This window comes from Aotus nancymaae, unplaced genomic scaffold (assembly GCF_030222135.1).
Source record: "Aotus nancymaae isolate 86718 unplaced genomic scaffold, 86718_ANA_hifiasm-v0.15.2.pri h1tg000032l_0, whole genome shotgun sequence".
NCBI lineage: Eukaryota > Metazoa > Chordata > Mammalia > Primates > Aotidae > Aotus > Aotus nancymaae.
In genome coordinates, this window is record NW_026988445.1 from 15,532,372 (window position 1) to 15,554,635 (window position 22,264).

The following is a 22,264-nucleotide window of genomic DNA, read 5'->3' on the forward strand; positions in this document are numbered from 1 at the left end:
ACAATAATAATAATAATAATAAAAAAGACTGTTGTTGGCCGGGCGTGATGGCTCACGCCTGTAATCCAGGCACTTTGGGAGGCTGAGGCGGGCGGATCACGAGGTCAAGATATCGAGACCATCCTGGCCAAGATAGTGAAACCCCGTCTCTACTAAAAATACAAAAAAATTAGCTGGGCATGGTGGTGCGTGCCTGTAGTCCCAGCTCCTCGGGAGGCTGAGGCAGGAGAATTGCTTGAACCCAGGAGGCAGAGGTTGCAGTGAGCTGAGGTCGCGCCACTGCACTCCAGCCTGGCCCCTGGTGACCAAGTGAGACTCTGTCTCCAAAAAAAAAAAAAAAAAAAAAGACTGTTGTCAAAGCTGAGTGTTGTGAACAAAGCCTGATGCCTAAGTATTAATCTGAGTGAACCAAAATAAACCACATTGGCTAAAGTGAGTGTAGACTGAATGGGTTCATAAGCTTGTTTTTTTTTTTTTTTTTTTTTTTTTTTTAAAACCTACGCTCCCTGTCTCTTTTCTTTCGTTCTTCCCACATATAACACTGAGGAAAAGCCTCGGTAATTCAAGGCCAGGCCTGCCCCCAGGACTTCTGACCCCAGCTTACTCCACTGCCAGCCTCCTGTCCCCACCCCCCTCCCCACTCTGCATGCTGCTCATCAGTATTCAGATGGTCCCCACTGCCCTTTCCAGTTTGCACATAATGGCCTCACTAATTGGCCATGGAATTAATTAGTTGGCAGTGACCAATATTAAAAATTTTACCTCACAGTACATCTCACATAGAAACGGTTTACCTCTTTATTTTATTTATATATTTTTTGAGACAGAGTCTCACTCTGTCGCCCAGGCTGGAGTGCAGTGGCACAATCTCAGCTCACTGCAACCTCCATCTTCTGGGTTCAAGTGATTCTTGTACCTCAGCCTCCCAAGTAGCTGGGATTACAGGTGTGCGCCACTATGCCCAGCTAATTTCCGTATTTTTAGTAGAGACAAGGTTTCACCATGTTAGCCAGGCTGGTCTCGAACTCTTGCCCTCAAGTGATCCACCTGCCCTGGCCTCCCAAAGTGCTGGGATTACAGGCGTGAGCCACTGCGCCTGGCCAGAAATGTTTTTTATATATACTACCCCTTGTTGAGTCTCATATGTAATTTAAAAATTGGGGGGAACATTTCTGAAATCAGGAGAGGATAGGACTTACAAAGGGATGGCATCTTGCCAGAGGGTGGTTGTGACATCTGAAGTGGGTTTTTAGTCTAGGTGGTGGGACTGTACCACTGCCATCTTCATCAACTCGGTCAGAAAAATATTCAATGACAATTTAAGGAAGGAATATAAAGCCTGAAAGTCTCTGTTAACACCTTCTGCTAAGATCAAGGTTTCTGGGAGGACAGAGGGGAATAGTTAGACACTGATGACCAACTCAAAAAGTTGGACTTGGTGTGAGGAAGTTTTAGGAACACCAATAGTAAGGGATTTCACTTATATTATAACAATGATGTATAGTCTAAAAGAAAAAGCTTTAAATAAGCATAAAATAAGCTGGGTGTGTTGGAGTGCATCTGTAGTCCCAGCTACTCAGGAGGCTGAGGTGAAGAGAAAGCATTCTTCATCATCAAAGCATTCATCATCATCCAATTGACAGTTTTAAAAAATGGTGCATCTTCTAATCAAAGGAGTCTCAGATTAGGTAAATGCAGCATGTGTGTATGCCAGTACACAGTGTGAAACAGATTTGTTACTGTGGGTTGAAGTCTACAAGTGTGGGTTGAAGTCTGCAAGTGTGAAAGCCCCTGCTCTAGGAACCTTCATTAAAACAAATAATAAAACCAAAACAAAACCAACGAGCAGACAGCAGAAGCAGACTTCTTGCTTCTGTACCACCTTCAGTAATGTCTTATCTCTGCTCCCCTCAGCTGCCTGAAATTGTCTGGAACCCCAAATCCTCTCTCCATGCCTCATCTCCTTTTTCTTCTTTTTTTTTTTTGAGACGGAGTCTTGTTCTGTTGCCCACGCTGGGGTGCAGTGCCACGATTTCAGCTCACTGCAACCTCTGCCTCTCGGGCTCAAGTGATCCTCCTGCCTCAGCCTCCCGAGTATGGGATTAGAGGCATATGCCACCATACCTGGCTAATCTTTGTATTTTTTTAGTGGAGTTGGGGTTTCACCATGTTGGCCAGGCTGGTCTCAAAGTCTTGACCTCAGGTGATCTGCCCGCCTTGGCCTCCCAAAGTGCTGGGATTACAGGTGTGAGCCACCACCACTGACCTAATGTGGTTAAATTTAAATGAATAAAATAAGAAAATCAGTTCCTCAGTTGTACTAGCAATATTTCAAGTGCTCAGTAACTACACATGGCTAGCGGCTATTTTGCTGGACAGCAGAAAGTACAGGACAATCCCATCCTCATGGCACATTCTGCAGGATGGGACAGAACTCCAGAACATTCCCATCCTCACATCACATTCTATAGGACAGGGCAGAGCTGTAGAACATTCCTCTCCTGCAGTCACATTCTACAGGAAGGCATGCAACAACAGAACAGTTCCTTCCTCACATCACTTTCTACAGGACGGAGCAGACCTGCAGAACATTCCACAACCACAGCATATCCCACTGGGCTTGCTCCCTCTAGACACGAGGTTGCTGCCGCTCATGTTTTACAAGTATCTTTTCACATTCTGTAGCATGCCTTTTCATTCTTTTTGTGGTGTCTCTGGAGTAAGAGATGTTTTACAATTGAATCCATCTTTCCCCTTTGGTTAGTGCTTTTTTATTAAAAAAATTTTTTTGAGACAGGGTCTTGCAGTTGTTCAGGCTGGAGTGCAGTGGTGTCATCATGGCCCGCTGCAGCCTCAACCTCCCAGGCTTAAGTGATCCTCCGAGATCAGCCTGCCAAGTAGCTGGGACCACCATCATGAGCCACCATGCCCTGCTATTTTTAAAAATGTTTTTGTAAAGATAGGGTCTCAGGCTGGGCGTGGTGGCTCACACCTGTAATCCCAGCACTTTGGGAGTTGGAGGCAGGAGGATCACAAGGTCAGGAGTTTGAGACCAGCCTGGCGAATATGGTGAAACCCCATCTCTACTAAAAATACAAAAGTTAGCCTGGTGTGGTGGTGGGCGCCTGTAGTCTCAGCTACTCGGGAGGCTGAAGCAGAACTGCTTGAACCTGGGAGGCAGGTGTTGCAGTGAGCTGAGATTCTGCCATTGTGCTCCAGCCTGGGCGACAGAGTGAGACTCTGTCTCTTTCCCCCTCTCCCCTGCCCCCCAAGACTCTGTCTAAAAAACAAAAAAACAAAAACAAAAACCAGGCATGGTAGTGAGTGCTTGTAGTCCCAGCTACCCGGGAGGCTGAGGTGGGAGGATCACTTGAGTCCAGGAGTTCTGGGCTGTAGTGTGCTATGCCGATCAGGTGTCTGCACTAAGTTCAGCATCAATATGGTGACCTTCCAGGAGCAGGGGACCACCAGGTTGCCTAAGGAGGGGTGAACCGGCCCAGGTCAGAAATGGAGCAGGTCAAAACTCCCGTGCTGATCAGTAGTGGGATTGCTCCTGTGAATAGCCACTGCACACCAGCCTGGGCAACACAGCAAGACCCCATCTCTTAAAAAAAAAAAAAAAAAAAAGGGTCTCAGTATGTTTCCCAGGCTGGTCTTGAACTCCTGGGCTCAAGTAATCCTGCCCTGGCTTCCCAAAGTGCTGGGATTACAGGCATGAGCCACCATGGTTAAACTGCCTTCCTCACCTTATACACATTTCAGAGCTTTATAATTGTTGTTCAGCTGGTTAAACACTTCCCCACCTTATACACACTTCAGAGATTTATCATTGTGGTTCACAATAAGAGAACATTCTGAAGTTTCTTTCTTTCCTGTTTTTTTGAGACAGTCTCCCTCTGTTGCTCAGGCTAGAATGCAGTGGCATGATCTCGGCTCACTGCAACCTCTACCTCCAGGTTTCCAGTGATTCTCCTGCCTCAGCCTCCCTAGTAGCTGGAATTACAGGCATGCACCACCATGCCCAGCTAATTTTAGTAGAGACGGGGTATCACCATGTTGGCCAGGCTGGTCTTGAATTCCTGACCTCAGGCGATCCGCCCACCTCAGCTCCCAAAGTGCTGGGATTACAGGTGTGAGCCACCGCACCCGGGCTCATTTCTTTTAGCCATATATTGTTTAGGTCTGTTCTTACTGCCAGGTCCTGATCCTGCTTGTTGCTGCTAGTTTACTGGGCAGAGGGAAGCAAGAGTCTTGTAACTTTGGCCGGTAACATTTGGTTATTCCTAACTTCAGTTCAGTCTTTACCTGGTACTGCAGGAATGAAGGGAGACAACAGAGTAGGGATAAGAGCAGGAGCTCTGTAGCCAGAATGCCCAGGTTAAAATCTGGCCTCCTTGATGACCAGCTGTGCCCCCTGGCAAGTGACTTAACCCATAGTACCTCGAACTCATCTGTGAAATGGGGATAAAAATATACTCCCCTCAGAAGGTTTCTGAGATGAGTTAATTTTCATAAACCTTTTGGAGCAGTTTCTGGCCCATTGTAAGTATTACCTATATGCTTATTAAATATCCGTATTTCTTTTTTGGAGGTTTTTTAAAAAATGTTTTTTTATCTCTATAGCTATACCCTCCTGTCAGAACCTAAGGATACTGAATCTGTGGAGCATATTCAAGACAAGTGACTATTCCAAGACGTATCAAGACGATGAACAGAGCATTTCTGCACATTAAGTATGTTTTGTCTACAAAATGGTGCTATTGCAAGTCCTGCAGGCCTTCCCTTAGAAGAGTGCGATCTCTAGAGTGTGACCGCACTCTCAAGCACTCGAGTGGACACAGACACAGCATACACCCCTCTTAATACATTTAAGAACTTGGGAGAATTCTGATGGGCAGTCTATAAAGTCAAATTATCTCACATTAAAATTAGTTCCTTCAAAAAACACACAAAGCCAATTATGCTCATTAAGAACTTGAAGTTAAATTATAAGGTATGGACATGACTGGTGAAGACTCATCTCAAAAAAGTTTGTGTTTAATGGAGATTCTGCACTAACCCACAAACACACACAAAATCTTCCAAATCATCCTGTCAGTAATATACTTTCACTTTAGAGAATAATTCAATCCTACTTAGAGATTTTGTTGTTTCTAGTAATATACCACAGCATCTCACCTGAGAGTTTGCTTATTACAGATCAGAACATATTTGAATGCCAGGCTTTACTTGCAGAACACATGGAAGGCGATGTTATCAGGCTACTATCAAAGGTCCCTTCTTCCAGTGTCTCCAATATATGGATTTTATAAATAAGAAACATCTTTGATTAATCAGCATGATAGGCTCAAGTAACAAAAAAAAAACTGGCAAAGAAGTCTAGTCTTCCTACTTAATTTCCTAATGATTCTTGGTGTCCCTGTCAGAGAATTACGTTATTTTTTTCTTTTTTTGAGACTGAGTCTCTCTCTGTTGCCCAGGCTGGAGTGCAGTGGCACGATCTCGGCTCACTACAACCTCCGCCTCCTGGGTTCAAGTGATTCTCCTTGCCTCAGCCTCTACAGGCGCCTCCCACCATGCCCAGCTAATTTTTGTGTTTTTAGTACAGACAAGGTTTTGCCATGCTGGCCAGACTGGTCTCGAACTCCTGACCTTGGGTGATCTGCCCGCCTTGGCCTCCCAAAGTGCTGGGATTTACAGGCGTGAGCCACTGCACCTGGCCGAGAAAATTGTTTTGAGGTTCACTTTACTTTGAATGAATCCTTTATCTGGAATTGCTTTATCTGGAATCTCATAGTTTGAGTTTATTAACAGCCCAGCTCTTGTGCCCCTTGGAGATTTTACAGTGGGGTTTCAAAGGAAGTGGGAGGTAGGATCTCATCAAATGACTCTAGATGGTGAAATATATGTTGTCTCCAGTCAGCAACTATCAATCTTGGATGCACAAGCAGCATTAAATGCCATCAATAATCCAAGTGAATACCAAGGGGAATCATGATTCAAAGTAAGCTAAACAGAACCAAAGAACAGGTAAAAATGTACCTTCATTGGGGATAGTGTGGCCTAGGTAACCGACATGTCACTGCCCTGATGAGAGGTGAGAGGCACACCATCCCAGGACAGAATACTCACCTGCCTGTCCTCAGAGTTGAAATGAGATGCCAACACTTTTTTTTTTTTTGAAACTAAATACATTTTAATAGAAAACAAAATACAAAATAACTCTTTTCAGAAAACAGAAATATTTAATCCTTTTTCCACAAATTAGAACTTGCTTTATCCTCAGAGCATAGTTTGATATGCGTGCGCACATACTTACGTTTCACAAAGTGTTCATTAGACTGGTATTGCAGTGCAGGACGTGGGAGCAGTTCATTGCAGGAAGAAATGACGTGGAAAAAGCCACACCTCTGAATGATCATTCGGAAATTCAACAGTTTTCTAATTCTATCTTGTTACTTATTACTTCAAATTATTCTTTATCATAATCTTTCTTTTGAGGGGAGAGAATTATTAAGAGGACTGCAGCCATGGAAAGAATTTTTCTTTCCCACCATCACTGCAGGGGCCCAAAATGTTCTCAGTCAAACCCACCCACCCACTTCTGGAAACATGTCAACCAGGGTGATGAATCTGTCACCCGAAATTTCCCTTTCTCCCAGTACACTGTGCTACCAAATTCTCTGAATTCCCTGAACCTCAAAATTCCAAGTATCAAAGCCAGTGCCAGGAGTCAAACCTGAAAGATAAAAGCAGAGAAGATTCCCTCTGCCAGTGCTAGGTTTCCTCTTCTCAATAATAATAATAATTATAATTATAATAACAATAATTAAAAAAATCCTGGTTCTCTGTAATTACGGAAAAGGAAAGACTATTTGCCAGGATTGTCCCCTCCCCTTTCCTTGTTCCCGCCCCACATCCCTCTGCCAACAAAGCCTTTCCTCCCACCCAAGGGCTGGACCACGCGTGACCCCTGTGGCGCCACTTCTCCTGAGGGTGCTCTGCAGCCGCCCTGTAACCAAACCCAGCCCCAGTCAGATGTGGAAAAGGAGACAGAGATAGGGAGGTGCTCGCATGCATGAGGTCACGGCAGGGTCTCCGTGAGAACTTGTGAGTGACCTCCAGGGCATCCTAATTCTTGATCACTCATCATTGCCTGGCTTCTGTCCCCCTCCCGAACCCTGGCCTGCGATAGTGGGGTGCTGAGTGAAGGGGGACCTGCCCGGAATGAGGGCCCAGGAAAGAGGGGAGAAGGGGGCTCTTTCACAGTCAGTCAGTGATTCAATCTCAGCTCATCGAAGGACTGCAACTGGAGGCTTTCCACCGCTACCCCAGTCTGTTCCAAAGATAAAAAATTAATGTTCCTGATTTTCTTGTGTAATTCCAGTCACCAGAAGAAGGTTACAGGCCATGAACTGCACGCTCAAGACGTTGCTCATCTGCCCGGTGTACACGCCCACGAGCTCACTGGAGGAGCCGTCAGCAGGTGCACTGCAGTAAGTGTTCCTTATGTCCCAGACGCGCACCGAGTTGTCCATGGAGGCAGAGGCAATCAAGCCGCTGTCTGGACTGAAGGTGAGGCTGGTGATATTGTCTGTGTGGCCTCTCAGTTCTTTATAAAGGGTCCCAGAGGCCAAGTCCCACAGCTTCAACCGCTGGTCCTCGCCAGCAGACGCCAAGTACTTACCGTTGGGAGAAAAGGCGAGAGAAAGCACGGGGCCACGGTGGCCTGTGAAAAGCCTCACCGAGTTCCCCTGCTGAGCGCTCCACAGCCGGACGGTCTTGTCGGTTGAGCCCGTAGCTAAGTAGTTTGAATTAGGGTGGAATTTGACACAGTCCACATCTGCCAGGTGTCCTGCATATATCCTCAGTGGGTACGTCCGATCAAATGACCACAGCCTGGCGGTGCGGTCGTGGGACCCGCTGGCGAAGTACAGGCTATATGGACTGATGTCCAGATCCCACACGGGATAGGCATGTCCTTGGTACAACACAGTGTTGGTGAAACTCCCCAGATCCCAGTATCTTATGGACATGTCTTCAGAACAAGAGAGCAACCCTGAGCTGTCCGCGAGGAACCTTGTGCTGTACACTGGTCCACAGTGTCCCCGCAGTATCTTCATCTCTGTGCCTGCATTATCATCCTCATCATCCTGGGAACATCAGGGTGGGGTGGGAAAAGAAACACAAGAAAAAAATGTTCAGTGATCTGACAAGGAAAACAAATCCAGGAGAAAAAAAAAGTAGAAAACAGAGACTGCTAGGGAAGTAGCATCTATCCAGCAAATGACAGTGGCTTTGCCCTTAAACACTACCCCAGGAAGATAACTCATAACTGAATATAAAGTCTCTTACAACTTACAAATTGCTCTCCTTAAATTCACTTTGCAGCTCAGACTATATCAGATTAAAATATACAGAAATGCAAGGCCATTACAGAGTAATGACTGTGGACCTTACCCTTCGGTTGAGGATAGCTTATATGGTTAATTCCAATGCAAGCATTTGAAAAGTTACTTTTCAGTTTATGTGAGGCTCTCAGATTCTTCTGTTCTATAAGCATTGACTTCACCCATCGGTTTTAGCTGCTTTATAAGCCATACTTCTCTGTTTTTACTTCATTTAACTGACAACGATATTTTTGTCAAGTCCTGACATGTTCCTTGCTCCCATGATGGGGGTTAATGATGGAGGCAGCAGCACATAAAGGCAGATGTGGTATCATTTCAAGATGGACACACAACTACTGGTTCAGGCATGGTGGCTCACCCTGTAATCCCAACACTTTGGGAGGCCAAAGCAGGAGAATCATTGGAGCCCAGGAATTGGAGACCAGCCCGGGAAACACAGGGAGACTCTTTATTAAAAAAATTGAAAAAATCAGCTGGGCATGGTGGCGCATGCCTGTGGTCCCAGACACTTGGGAGGCTAAGGTAGGAGGGTCACTTGAACCTGGGAAGTTGAGGCTGCAGTGAACTGTGATGGCACCACTGCACTTCAGCCTGGGGGACAGAGCGAGACCCTGTGTAAAAAAAAAAAAAAAAAACCCAAAACACAAACAAACACAAACAAACAAAACCCAGAGGAGTTTAGCCAAAATAAAACCTGGATGTTTAAGAATTAATAGTAAGCTAGAAAGGTACAGTTACTGGTAAATCACATCGTCCCCCTGCCTAGTGACCAGCTACAAACTCACAAACTGCTTGGTGTCTCAAAATAAATAAGAATGAAGTTTTTAAAGTGACTTTCTGGAGAATCTCAAAAAACATTTCCCCCAAAGTAACAAAACAAGGCATGGATTCAGAAGTGCTTTAAGCAAAGCCAAGTGATTCATGTGATTCTTTGAAATAATTTCCTGTGTGTGAGGACAGAAAAGACAGCAAACTAATGATACTCAAAGAGTCCCCTTTCTCGGTCCCCTCCCCACAAGTATACCATCTGTTTTCAAAATTCATTTCCCTTTATTCCCTCACAGATAAACTCCTCAAAACTATAGCTGTCTCTGTCCTGGAATTCATCAATTAAAATGAGTTTTAATTAAACACTAGAATAAAGGAGCATGATGAAGATTCCTGAACCAGTCAGCTTTGTTGGTTCATTGCAGCAGCCTTAGGCTCTTGTATAAGAAAAGGGCACCCTTTTTTTTCCTACTTGAAAATGATTAAATTCAAAATAAAATGAATGCTTCCAATGTGTACATATTTAAGGAAGAGTTGAGAGATAATAAACACTTATGTTGATGAATATTCAAAATGGCCATTCCAAACACTCAACATTAAAAATACGTAAGTATTTGGGAGCTTAAAGTTCTACTGAGTGCTACTGAGAATATTAATAATTTTCCTTCCAAAGAAGTTACAGCAACACTTTAAAATTTCAAGAATGACTCACTGCTTTACACCAGAAAGCTTATATAAGGACTATGGGAACAAAAATGACACCAGATGAATTAAACAAATATCCTTTGAAAGTTAACTGTGAAAGGACATGTTACTATCTCTGAGGTGTAAGTGATTTTCATTTGGAACAGGAAGCTATGGAACTGGCCTTTACCTCCTCAGTGGTGAAGGTATCACAGTTGTGGACAGAGAGGTGCATGACCTGGGAGTGCAGCTGGCACTCCCCAGGGATCTTGATGATTGTCCCGGGCTGGTGGAAACATGCCTGGCTGACTCTGTAGACCAAGGAATGGAGAAACCAGAACGTTCCTGCTGGCTATCACTGTCAGTCCTCTGCCAGGACCACAGCTTAAAATAACTCAGCCACATTCTCTGTGTGGCTCAACCAGTCCCACATGGGCCTCAGCGCAGTCAAGTAGCTGATTCACAAGGGCCTAGCCCCATAGGTTCTCTCTTCTCTCTCCTGCCGACAGGATAATACCATACCCTACAATTTAGCCTGAATACCCCACAGTAATTGGGTATCCATCCCAAATAGAAATGTTTAATATGTAAAGCATATTCATGTAATAATAAATCTTATTATGTACATTATGAAACATAAATGAAATAGAAATTTAAAGAGTAAGAAAAATAAACATAGAGATCAAGTATCATCTCATGCACCTTTGTGCTGTAGTTTGCTGCCCCTGCTCTGGACTATGGAGGCCCTAAAACCTCAGATTTCTTATAGCAATCTGCTCCTAGACTGAACTGGGAGGCTCCAAGTACCTCAGAACCTCAGAGCTCACACTCACGTTTCCCCCAGACCAGAGGTCCTTTCTTGGGGTCTGAAATTGAGCCTCCGTCTATTCTCTAATTAGCTGTTAGTGGAACAGGAAGACATTCAATTTGGCTGGACTTGTCAAGTTAAACTATTTGGGTTAGACTTGGAAGCAAGTGAATCACTGCTATCTATGTGAGAGATGACAGCAGCCTGAACTAGAACAGAAAAGTTGGATACTGGCTAGCATGAATTGACATGTGCTATTCGTGTGAAAAACACATCAGATTTCTAAAAATTAGGACCGAAAGAGATGTATGTAACAGATTTCATGAATAATTTTTTATATTGCTTACATGCTGAAATGATAATTTGTTCAGATTAGTTTAAATGAAACACATCATTAAAATTAATTTTAACAATTTTTTAACCTTTTTAGATGCAGCTACTAGAAAATTTTAAATTACTTTATGGCTCACATTATATTCCTATTGGATAGCCTTAATCCAAATGAAAATTTTATACATCGTTTATAGAATTGAGTATTGCTAATACTGTCTTCTTTACTTTTCAAACCTAAAGAAGACCAGATTGGGGGGAATACCACCAGACATATAAATGAAATTGCACACAGCTGTTTTATTGAGTTAAAGGGGAGGGTGCTGGTAGAGATGAAGGTAGCTGCATACACATAGCTGAAAAGAAAGAAGAGCAAATCCTTGGTTTGGTATCTCTGTGATTTTGCCACGTTGCTCAAATATTAAAAATACATAGGTATCAATCAACAGGGGTAAAAGTTGGATATCATTTCTATCTCCATTTCATACAGAACAGAAGATGGAGAATGAAGGTGTCCCTCTTCACCTCAGTGTGTGAAACAGGAGGAGGGCTGCTCATGCCGAGGTGAAAAGCAAGGGACTGATATGCCACCTAACACCTTTCCAAAGATTAACCTAGATGATCTTCGAGTGGGTGACAACAGAAGCCACAGGACGGTGCTGTGAATTCAGTTTTATTTGGCATAATTAACACAGAAAATTTTATGCTTACATAGAAGATTTTGGTTACTGTTTTTCTGTTTTTTCTTAAACTGAGATATAATTACATACTATGTAATTAATTCTTTCAAAGTGTACAATTCAATGATTTTTTAGTACATTCACAGAGTTGTGCAATGATCACCACTATCTAATATAGAACATTTTCATTACCTCATAAAAAAATGCCACACCCACTAGCGGTCACTCTCATTCTCCTTGCCCAGACCCTGGCAACCACTCCTCTCCTGTCTGTCTCTATGGACGTGCCTATCTGGATATTTCCTATAAAAGGAATAACAGTATGTGACCTTTTATGACTAGCTTCTTTCATGTAGCATAAAGTTTTCAAGTTTATCCATGTTATAGCCTGAATCGGTGCTTAATTTATTTTTATGGCCAAATAATATTCCACTGCATGCATACACTACATTTTATTTATTCATTCATCTTGATGGACATTTGGACTATTTCCACTTTTTGGCTATTGTGAATAATGCTTCCATGAATATTCATGTAAAAGTGCCTGTGTGCACATGTTTTCAGTTCTCATGGATATATGTCTAGAAGTGGAATTGCTGAGTGCGAACACCATTTCAAATACTGTTGAAATGTATTCACTGATTTATGTAATAGTTATTGCTTCAAAAAGATTAAAGCAGAGAGTGCAAGCTGGCTTTTTAATTTGACTTACATAGTGATTTTGTACTTCCTATCATCTCATTAATCTCTGCAGCTTCACCATTTGCTTTTACCTGCGTGGCTTCTATAGGTATGTGAGTCTGTGACTCCTGCATTAGAGTCTTTTATTTTTTTAAATATTCTATATTTCATTTCAAAATAATAGTCTGTTTTAATTATGCATTCTACAAGGAAAAAGAAAAGTCCAAATTTTCACTGGAGAAACATTAAACACCAACTATTGTAACTAATTCATGCCTGGCTTTCCCCCCAAATGCTCATTGTCAGAAACTAAAAAGAAAACTTCCCAAATTGCTGTGACAAAATGGGCAGGTATAAAAAAAATAAAAATTAAAAAAAAAAAAAAAAAGGCAGGTATGCAGAAATCCCAGGCAGGAAACCCCTCAACAACAGCATAGGAGAATCTCAGCTTTAGTTCCTAAGTTTAAAAAAGTTTATTCTTAAAAAAAGGCAGAGGCTAGCTACCATCTACAGTACTTTCAGTACGAACGATGGAAAGCCAGAAATGCTTAAACAAAACCACCATTCCGATGACGTCTTTTGCTCTCTTCTTGATGGACATCCAACTGTATTTAAGCCTGAGACACAAATGTCACCCTTGGTGCTTCCTCTCTCTCTCCCCTACAGTCATCTAATAACTGAGCTCTTCTTAGTTCACATCTTCTTTTCCACTGCCACTACCCTAGTTTGGCTGCCATAATTGCTCATATAAGACAGTGTCACTGCATCACTTCCTGTCTTAGTCCCTCTCCTAAATCCAGCCATACTTAATTTCTTTCAGTTCCTGGAATTCCTCATGCTGTTCCTCACTTCTGAGTCTTCAGATACACTTCTGATATCCAGAAATATAGATAGGACAAGTCACAGAGCTAGTTTTCAGTAGTGGCCAGAGTCTTAAAATGTTTTATTTTGGTCTACTAAGATGTCATAATGCTATCTTCCTTAATACTAATTTTTAATACCCAGAATAATCTCCAAACTCTGAATCATCAAAGCTAATAATGTCAGTATAAATACTTTTTTTTTTTGTATTTACAGAAAATTAAGAGCAAATGCAGGCAGTATTCCTCAGTTTTATCAGAACTCCCAAAAAGAGAACTGTCTCCAAAGAAAAGAGACGTTTGAAAATTCAAATACAAATGTAATAAAAAATATTTTGGAGAATACTATAAAATTCTAGAAATTAAAGCTTCTACATGGGAATCTAGACTCTTTACTCATCATAAGAAAATCCTTCAATTATACTGTCTCAGTTGCAAGAATAAAAAATTCAAAGGCTATCCTAACTGGAAGCGGACTCAGAAAACAGGAACAGGAAAACAATGGCTTAATTTAGTGCACCAAATATTTTTGATATCCTTATCATTAACTGTAATTTAGTTAGAGTGATTTTTATTGCTCCTTAATTTTTCAACACTGTGTAAAGAATTTTCCATCCAAAGTAACGTGAGGCAGAGCTACCTGAATTTCACTGGTGACAAGACAAAAATATTTTGGCCCACAGCTTTTGCAGGAACACTCTGAAGACAAGTTAACTGTGAAGTTTAATTTCTATCTTCCTTGGCCCACATTTTTTTCTAAGGTAGTGATTTTTGGTGACCCGAAAACCCAAGCTGTGCCTGCCCTTTTCAGTGACTGTCCTAAATGGTTACAAACCAAACCAGACTGAAAACTGACTGACGGGGGGAGCTGGCAACTCTACTTCCTGTGTTACTTCTCAAAGTGGGGCCTGGGAACACCCTGGGGTACATCGAGCCACAGGATATGCACTAGCCTCAGAAAGCTAATACTATGATCCAGCGTAGTGAGGGTGCAGGGACACCAGTGTTCTCACTACTGCTGCTGAGACTGAAATGGCGCACCCTTCTGTGAGGAAAGTGATATTCATTACAGTTTACAATGCAGGCCCTTCAACTTAGTAATCCTGCTTCTGATTATTTATACCTGAGCAAATGTGCACACATGTAAGTGGATATTTACTGCAAATCTCAGCTAAAGACAATATTAGCTAAAGGTCTTTCACTAGGCTTAGTGTTGTTATCCACATTTCATATAGTATAAATACTGACCATTCACTAATAATGTTAATGTTGCTAAAAATTGTTTTTATGTCTTAGGTTAGGCATGTGCAGGAATTCAATGGCTACAGGTTACATGGCATTAGTCTGGCTTTAGCTATATGATGAGGAAAACTAGGAAGTCCATTCCAAGATATATCGTATTTGGTAAGGACATTCTAAGCAAATTAGGAAAGCAGGTGCAGAGAAGAAAAAAATGGTATTCATACCTCCTCCTCCAGAACATCACAAGCCAAATGGATGCGGGACAGGTCTACTTGATGGGGCTCTGATTTTAACTTCTTGGATCGTAAACTCCAAAGTTTTATACAAGAGTTGTCAAACCCAGCGGCAAGTAGTTTGCTATCGGGGGAGATTTCTGCAGTGTTCAACAGCTGCTCTGTGTTATAGAAGGCATAGAAGCAGATGGTAGTGAGGGAGGGAGGCCCATCTTTGACGCGCTTAATGCTCTCCTGTAAGACCTCCAGGGCAGCCTCGTTCTGTAGAATAGGGCTGGGCATGTCAGGGGGCTCCAAGCCGTTGTTCTCACTGCGGGAGGAGCTGCCACTGGCATACAGCTGGTAGTCTGTTCTCTTGGCAGGCTGCACGTCAAGATGAATATGTAAGGTGAGGACTTTGCACAGGGCAGTATTGTTGTCACTTTGGAGGTAGCGGATAAGGTAGTTGTAGCTGTCTTCTTGGAGACGGACCACGTACTTGTTATCTAGGAATGCTCGAAGCTTGAAGTTAGACAGGATGTCCTGGATGGTTTGAGTGGTCTGTAGCTGCTCAATGACATCCTTCTGGCTAGCGTTCTGCAGAAACATTCCATGGAAGCGGCTGTAAAAACTTTCCACTGTGCTCTTCGGACTGTTCTGGACCAGGTTGAGATGGAGGTAGACAAAGAGAGGATAGAGGAGAGGCATCACTTCGTGGCTATGCTGGGAATCAGAATCTATAATGAAAGAAAATGAGGCCTTTATAATCAGCATAATCTTACAGAATAATATGATTCCTCCTGAGAGACCCACCGGCACATAATATTTTCTTGCCAGGACCCCATTTTTTAAGATTACTGATTGAACTATAAGCCCAACACAGGATTCTGAAATTTCAAAGGCCTTTTGATTGAATAAAGAAGAGCATGAACTCTGAAGTCTAGCAAATCAGGCCTTGAAGCTGGGCATAACCCAGGAACTTAATGCCCGGAGTGATTAAGTGGCTTGCCAGAGTTCACAACAATATAGTGGCTTATACCCAGGTCTTCAAGGTTTAGTATTTTTTCCCAATACATTAGTGTTTCTTCAAATTGAGGACCTCAGATATCTGAGGGTACTTAGACATATTCTTGGAAGACTGAGTTCTTCACAATTTTTTTTAACTTGATGATAATGTAAAAAATAATTAACACAAATATATTCAGAATTATCTGGATGTCTGCTTAACGAGTAAGTATTGACAAGTGATTTTTAGTGCTCTAGAATTTGTGTTTTGTGATTACGTTTGGCATCCATCATCTGAAGAAAAATCAAAGTACTTATTTTAGTGGGCTCATTAATACGCCTGGCTACTAGGCTGGCGTGTCCTATGTTAACATGACAGCCTTCATCCACAATTGTCTCGTCAGTGCGTTCATTCTGATTTTGTTGGTTCACAAGTTAAAATTCTCTTTTGCAGTGATAATTTACAAATAAGAAACGTTTATGTCATTAAGACTAAACTACTTACTAATTTGAGACTTTAGCACCATGAAACTGTAAGACAGAGAATGTTATTTAAAAGGTACACAGCTTGAATTCATGGGCTAATGATAAAAAAACAGAGGTATATTTGACTGACACCTAAATAAGTGCTCAAGGCATGCTGAGAGGGAGCAAAGGTTTTGATGTGATTCATACACAGTGGGCAGAGAGCAGGTCCAACTGCAGGGCAGAAGCCCCCCCCGGGGGGCCGAGCTGAGCCCGGCCAGCGTCACAGTCGCCAGTGCTATCCAGATGCCTGTTTGCAGTAGCAAGTTAGTTCCGGCAAAATCCATCCGTTACATTCACTCAGTGTTATTTTCAACTCTACTGCTTTTGGGTTTTGCTTGTCCCTTATCCATAATAAGTCTGGGTTTCATAAAGAAATATAATAAGCTGGGGGAGCGGGGGATAGCGGGGGAGTGGGGAGTTGGGGAGGGATAGCATGGGGAGAAATGCCAGATATAGGTGAAGGGGAGGGAGGCAGCAAATCATACTGCCACGTATGCACCTATGCAACAACCTTGCATGTTTTTCACATGTACCCCAAAACCTAAAATGCAATAAAAAAAAAAAAAACCCAGCTCAAATTAAAAAAAAAAAGAAATATAATAAGCATAAACGTTTTATATCTTGTATAATGTTTGTACATATTTAAATAAATTAAAATAAAAATGTTTAAAGTCAGCACTTATGTTCTGGAACCTCTCTTTTTCATGAAAAGGCATTATTAATACAAGGTTTAAGACTGAGGAACACTGCATCAGAGAATCCTGCTCCCTAATTTGATGATAAAAGATATCTGCATATTATCTCTGCTTAATACCCTATTTCACTTTATCACAAGGTAAATCAATCTGTATAATATTCATAATATGCATTTCAGAATAAATGTATCCTTACTCAAATACATTATTTAGAAGATGAAAAATTACAGTAATTCCACTCAACTGGAAGTTAAGATAGCCACACAGCCACTTTGGGCTTCTCGCACCTCTGAATCAACAGGCAAGGAAGGGAATTACAGTGTTGGCTGGGGTGACTGATCCTGACCAAGAGGAACTGGAACTACTAGATGACGGGGGTAAGGAGGAGTACATCTGGCTTAAGAAGATCCCTTAGGACATCTCTGTACCCTGCCCCATGATTACAGTCGATGAAAATGACAATACTCCATATAGGACTACGAATGGCTCACAGCCCTGAAGAATGAAGGTTTGGGTCACCCCACCAGGTAAAGAACCATGATCTCTTGCTAGTTGAGTGCAAAGGGAATACAGAATGGGTAGTGGAAGAAGGCAGCCATGAATACAGCAACTACCATGTGACCAGCTACAGAATCGAGAACTTTGTTATATTTCTTATTTTGCTATGAATATTTGGGTATGCATATCTATATATAGATATATATTAAGCAAGTATCTTTCTTTCCTTTCTTGTCCCCTTATCATATAACATTGGATTACTGACTTTATTTTTTTGAGATGGAGTCTTGCTCCATTGCCCAGGCTGGAGTGCAGTGGTGGGATCTTGCCTCACTGCATCCTCTGCCTCCTGGGTTCAAGTGATTCTCCTGCCTCAGCCTCCTGAGTAGCTGGGATAACAGGTGTGTAACACCATGTCCAGCTAATGTGTGTGTGTGTGCATATATATATTCTTTTTTTTTTTTAAGTAGAGATGAGGTTTCACCATGGTGGCCAGGTTGGTCTTGAGCTCCTGACCTCAAAATGATCTGCCCACCTAAGCCTCCCAAAGTGCTGGGATTAAGGGTGTGAGCCACCATGCCCAGTCAGACTTCATATCACAGTATTTAAGTAGTATTAATTTTACCTCACAGTATCTAAATTATGGAGTATCACAGAGAGGAGTAAACATCATCCAAGGACTTTGCATTCTCCCCCAGGGAAAAGGTTAGTGTGTTTCTTGGTTGTACACAGGATAATGCTATCAGGTTAGGTGGAGTATGAACTTGTTATTCTCTTTATTTGGAGATTGAGTATGGAATAAGGAGATGCATACAGGTGCCAAATTAACAAGGGGTAGACTTACCATGGTTACTTTTTTATGTTAAACTGTGGGGGTCGAGGGGAGGGGGTGGGCAGGGTACCTAGATATTCAAACATTATTTTAAATGTTTCTGTGAAGGATTTTGTTTTTGTTTTTGGATGAGATTAACACGTTTAAGTCAGTAGACTTTGAGTAAAAGCAGATTACCTTCCATAAACTGGGTGGGCCTCATCCAATCAATCCATCAATCAGTTTAGGCTTTAATAGAAAAACACTTATCTTCCCCTAGGAAAGAATTCTGCCAGCAGAGAGCCTTTGGATTTGAACTGCAACACTAACTCTTTCCTGGGTCTCCAGCCTGCTGGCCTGCCCTGATTTTGGATGTGCCAAGCCTCCACAACTGCATGAGACAATTCCTTAAAGTAAACCTCTATATTATATATTTATCCTATTGGCTCTTGGCTCTGTTTCTTTGGAGAACCGTGACTAGATTTTGGTATTTCTTTTGCATTTTATTGGGATGAAGGATTGTTTTCAAAGCCTTAGAAACATAATTTCAGGCTTGTTTTCTAAAATGAGAGGCATTTTAATTGAGTAAGTTTAGGAAAAAATCTAGCTATCAACAAATAGTGATGTACTACTTTAAAACTTACTGAAATTCACTGTTGCTTCAGCTCATAGTTTCAAAATTGCTTAATTGCTCTCTCTTGTCTGAAGAGAATAGTGTGCTGGGTATAAAACAAAACAATTGATCAATTTGGAAGAAGGTGAGATTCAGAATTCTAACTCCCATTTTTAATTTTGTTCCTTGCAATCATAACACACTCTATATTTTACTGAAAGTGTACTCACTTAAAATATATATTTTTTCTAGCTGCAAAAGTAACAAACATATCCTCTGAAAGTACACTTTTTCTTCCTTCTATCTACCCACTGAAATATAATGAATGCCTGCCTGGTGCTGAACTCTACTGGCAGTAAATGAGAAAAAAATGGGAGTTTTTCATGGAGTTCATGGAAATTGGTAGTAAAAAGGATACTAAATTAAACAAAACTAATCCTGTCAGTTCTCATTCTCCTCAACCTCTCTTCAGATAGAGCCTATCTATCGACTAGTATTTCTCTGTCCTTTATTCTGAAATCTCACATTACTTGGTCCTGCTTCTAACATCATTCCCTTTTTAGTTCCTCTTCCTCTTGTTATTCCTCAAATGCTCATTTCACTTTAAGTCTGTGCTCTTCCCACTACACCACTTGAAGAAAAGGGCCTATAGCAATAGGTGAGCTCACAGAATCTCTCGTCTATGGACAATCTGTGGAGGAAAAATAATTCAGGTGGATACAGGCTTAGATACTCTTATAAATCCTTCCCTAGTATCTTCCTTTGAGATTTTATCATTTCTTAAAACTTTAATTAGCATCTTTATGTAGCTGATGCTGCATGTTCTTCATCACAAGTCTTTATCTTTCTCCTAAATCCTAGCCTCAAAGTTCCCACTGCAAGCTATGCAGTAGGATGCCACTGTCATGACAAGTTAAAAAATATAAACTCTTCTGACTTATTTCTGTTCAATAAACCTTAATCTCCACTCCAGTCTCAAAGCCAGAGCCATTCCTCCTTTACTCCTGAGCCTTTGAGAGTCCACCTTGGTAATTTAACTATGAAATAAAGCCCCTGCCTTCCATTTCCACAATGCCATCAAATTCTGGTCCTTCCTCACTTAATTTCTCAAGATTGCTGTGCACTTTAATTAACAGGTCAGTCTCCCTGCCATTCCTCTTACAAATAATTTTACAAACTGCTTTCAAACTAATATTCATTGATCTCCAGTCTGAAAGCCCCATTCTTAACAAAGTCTTAGTTGTTTCTGTACAGCTGTTAAGCCTGCCTTTTTTTCTCATGTTATTTCCTAACCAAATCACTCCTCTTCCTCTTCCTCTTCCAATCTACTGAAACTCAACCCATCCTTCAAGTGCTGACTTGAATGCAATTCCTATATGTATATAATTCAGCAACTGATCTCATACTGGTCTGCAAAAGTGCTTCTGTGATATTCAAATTTTATTTAAAAACTTTTACCTATAGTCTTTTTATGTTAGGACTGCTTCCAAAATAGATTAATGAGTATATCTTATACTTTATGTTGGTGCTCAGGAAATAACTGTTCATTTGATTTGGTTGACTGCTCTTCAGAGACCTGAGGGTAGAGAAAATTGTTCCAGGAGAAGCAGTCCAAAGTGATCAACATATATTAACTATCTTTAAATAATGATCTTTTAAACCAAAAGATTAAAGAATTAAATTAGAGACAAAATAACAACTTTCTCAGTTCTGAAACAAAACAGGAACTTAAAGGAAATGGTTGATAGATTATAATCTTTTGAAATAGAAAGTTCTGACCAAACAATCTTGTGGTAATAATTTTTAATGGTAAAGATGAGTATAATCAATATATAAACCAAAATAATATACCTGGCCTTACACACACTTAAGAGTTATCCTAGTTTTACTTGACTCCCATAATGGTTAGTATTTTAAAGGAAAGAATCTATATTTACTATAGTCTACAGTTGAGAAAAACGGTCAAAATATTACAGGAAATAAAGGTTACAAAATAAAACCCTCTAGCGGGTCTATCTTATCAGTTTCATGGGTGTTGGGTGATAGAATTGTAGAGAATAGTCTGTTTAATAGTTACAAAAATGAAAAATCATGAAGATTAAAGCTTTAGTAAAATGAGTCTATTATGTTTAAACTGAAAAGAAGGAAGTTCCATTAATTCTGCATATCATATAAATGTTAAATATTTCATTGCAGTGCTCAATTTCTACTAAGGATAAAAAAGAAAAACTGAATTTATAATAAGAAGGGTTTTTTCATTCAGAGATAAAAACGTGAAGATATTTTTTATCATTGGCATTGGTTTCTGAAGCTTTAAGCAACTTTAACTCAGTTTTTAGAAAGTTATTTTACTCAGTTAAAAAAATATGATATTTATCTCTCCATGACAGCTTCACTTCACCACACTAGGGGTGGGGAAGCTGGTAGAGAAAGAGATGTCTTGGCTGGGTGTGGTGGCTTGTGCCTATAATCCCAGCACTTTGGGAGGCCAAGATGGGAGGACTGCTTGAGGCCTGGAGTTTGAAACCAGTCGGGAAATGTAGTGAGACCCTGTCTCTACAAAAAAATAAAAACAAATTAGCCAGGTGTGATAGTGCATGCTTGTGGTCCCAGCTACTCAGGAGGCTGAGATGGGTGGATCGCTTGATGCCAGAAGGTCGAGAGTGCAGTGAGCCATGATCATGGCACTACACTCCTGCCTGGGCAACAAAGCAAGACCCTGTCTCAAAAAAAGAAAAAGAAGGAAATTATCTGGCTTCTTTGAGCCTGTCTCCTTCATTCATTCAACCTATATTTATGTTAAGTGCTGACTACATGCCAGGGTAGATATTGTCATAAGATATATTGATATGGTCCCTGCCCTCATGGAGCATATAGTCTAATGAGGAAAACAGACAAAAAAGTAAATCACCAAATGTATAATTATAATAGTGATATATTCTGACTCATGACAGTGAGATGGCTCTTGTCATGGACATGACTTATTTCCATTATGAGTAACACTCAGATGACCCTAATGACATTACATACATTTTTTAAAAATCACTGAAGCATAGCTGTATAATAAAATAAACTCATTGGCATAATTTTATTATTACAAAATTGCAATGATTTTTGCAGTGAAGTATTAATACACTCAGTTGATTGATAAAGTGAATTATCCTGGTGTAAATTTTTGTATTCACATCCCTTTCCCACTTATCTTCTGGGCTCTTAATGGTTTTCTTCCTAAGAGACGGTACAGTACCTTTTTAATTTTTAATTTTTTTTTTAATTTTTATTTTTAAAGAGATGGGGTTTCACCATGTTGGCCAGGCTGATATTGAACTCCTGACCTCAGAAGATCCACCCGCCTCAGCCTCCCAAAGTGCTGGGATTACAGGCATGAGCCACCGCGCCCGGCCCAGTACCTTTTTTATTCTTATCTCAAGTGGTCAT

At 41.1% G+C, this 22,264-nt stretch overlaps 1 protein-coding gene and 1 long non-coding RNA gene across 5 annotated transcripts in view; one reads left to right on the top strand and one right to left on the bottom strand.

Annotated features, from left to right (window-relative positions):
* The first annotated feature begins 4,630 nt into the window (after positions 1 to 4,630).
* LOC105722348 (uncharacterized) lies at positions 4,631 to 12,722 on the top strand. Its single transcript, XR_001108554.2, has 3 exons — positions 4,631 to 4,733; positions 7,388 to 7,575; positions 11,492 to 12,722. It is a non-coding gene; the product is annotated as an uncharacterized LOC105722348 (long non-coding RNA).
* The window catches only part of TAF5L (TATA-box binding protein associated factor 5 like), a 35,965-nt gene continuing 19,924 nt past the window's right edge, over positions 6,224 to 22,264 (bottom strand). For 2 of the 4 annotated variants that reach the window (XM_021677241.2, XM_064383578.1), the window contains 2 exons: positions 14,689 to 15,413; positions 6,224 to 8,153 (listed from right to left, as the gene is read on the bottom strand). In XM_021677241.2, coding sequence (XP_021532916.2) covers positions 7,356 to 8,153; positions 14,689 to 15,413 — 1,523 coding nt within the window. In that variant the 3' untranslated portion in view covers positions 6,224 to 7,355. Of the gene's footprint in view, positions 8,154 to 14,682; positions 15,414 to 18,857; positions 18,933 to 22,264 lie in introns of those variants that run through there. The other 2 variants (XM_021677242.2, XM_064383579.1) reach the window with 2 other exon arrangements.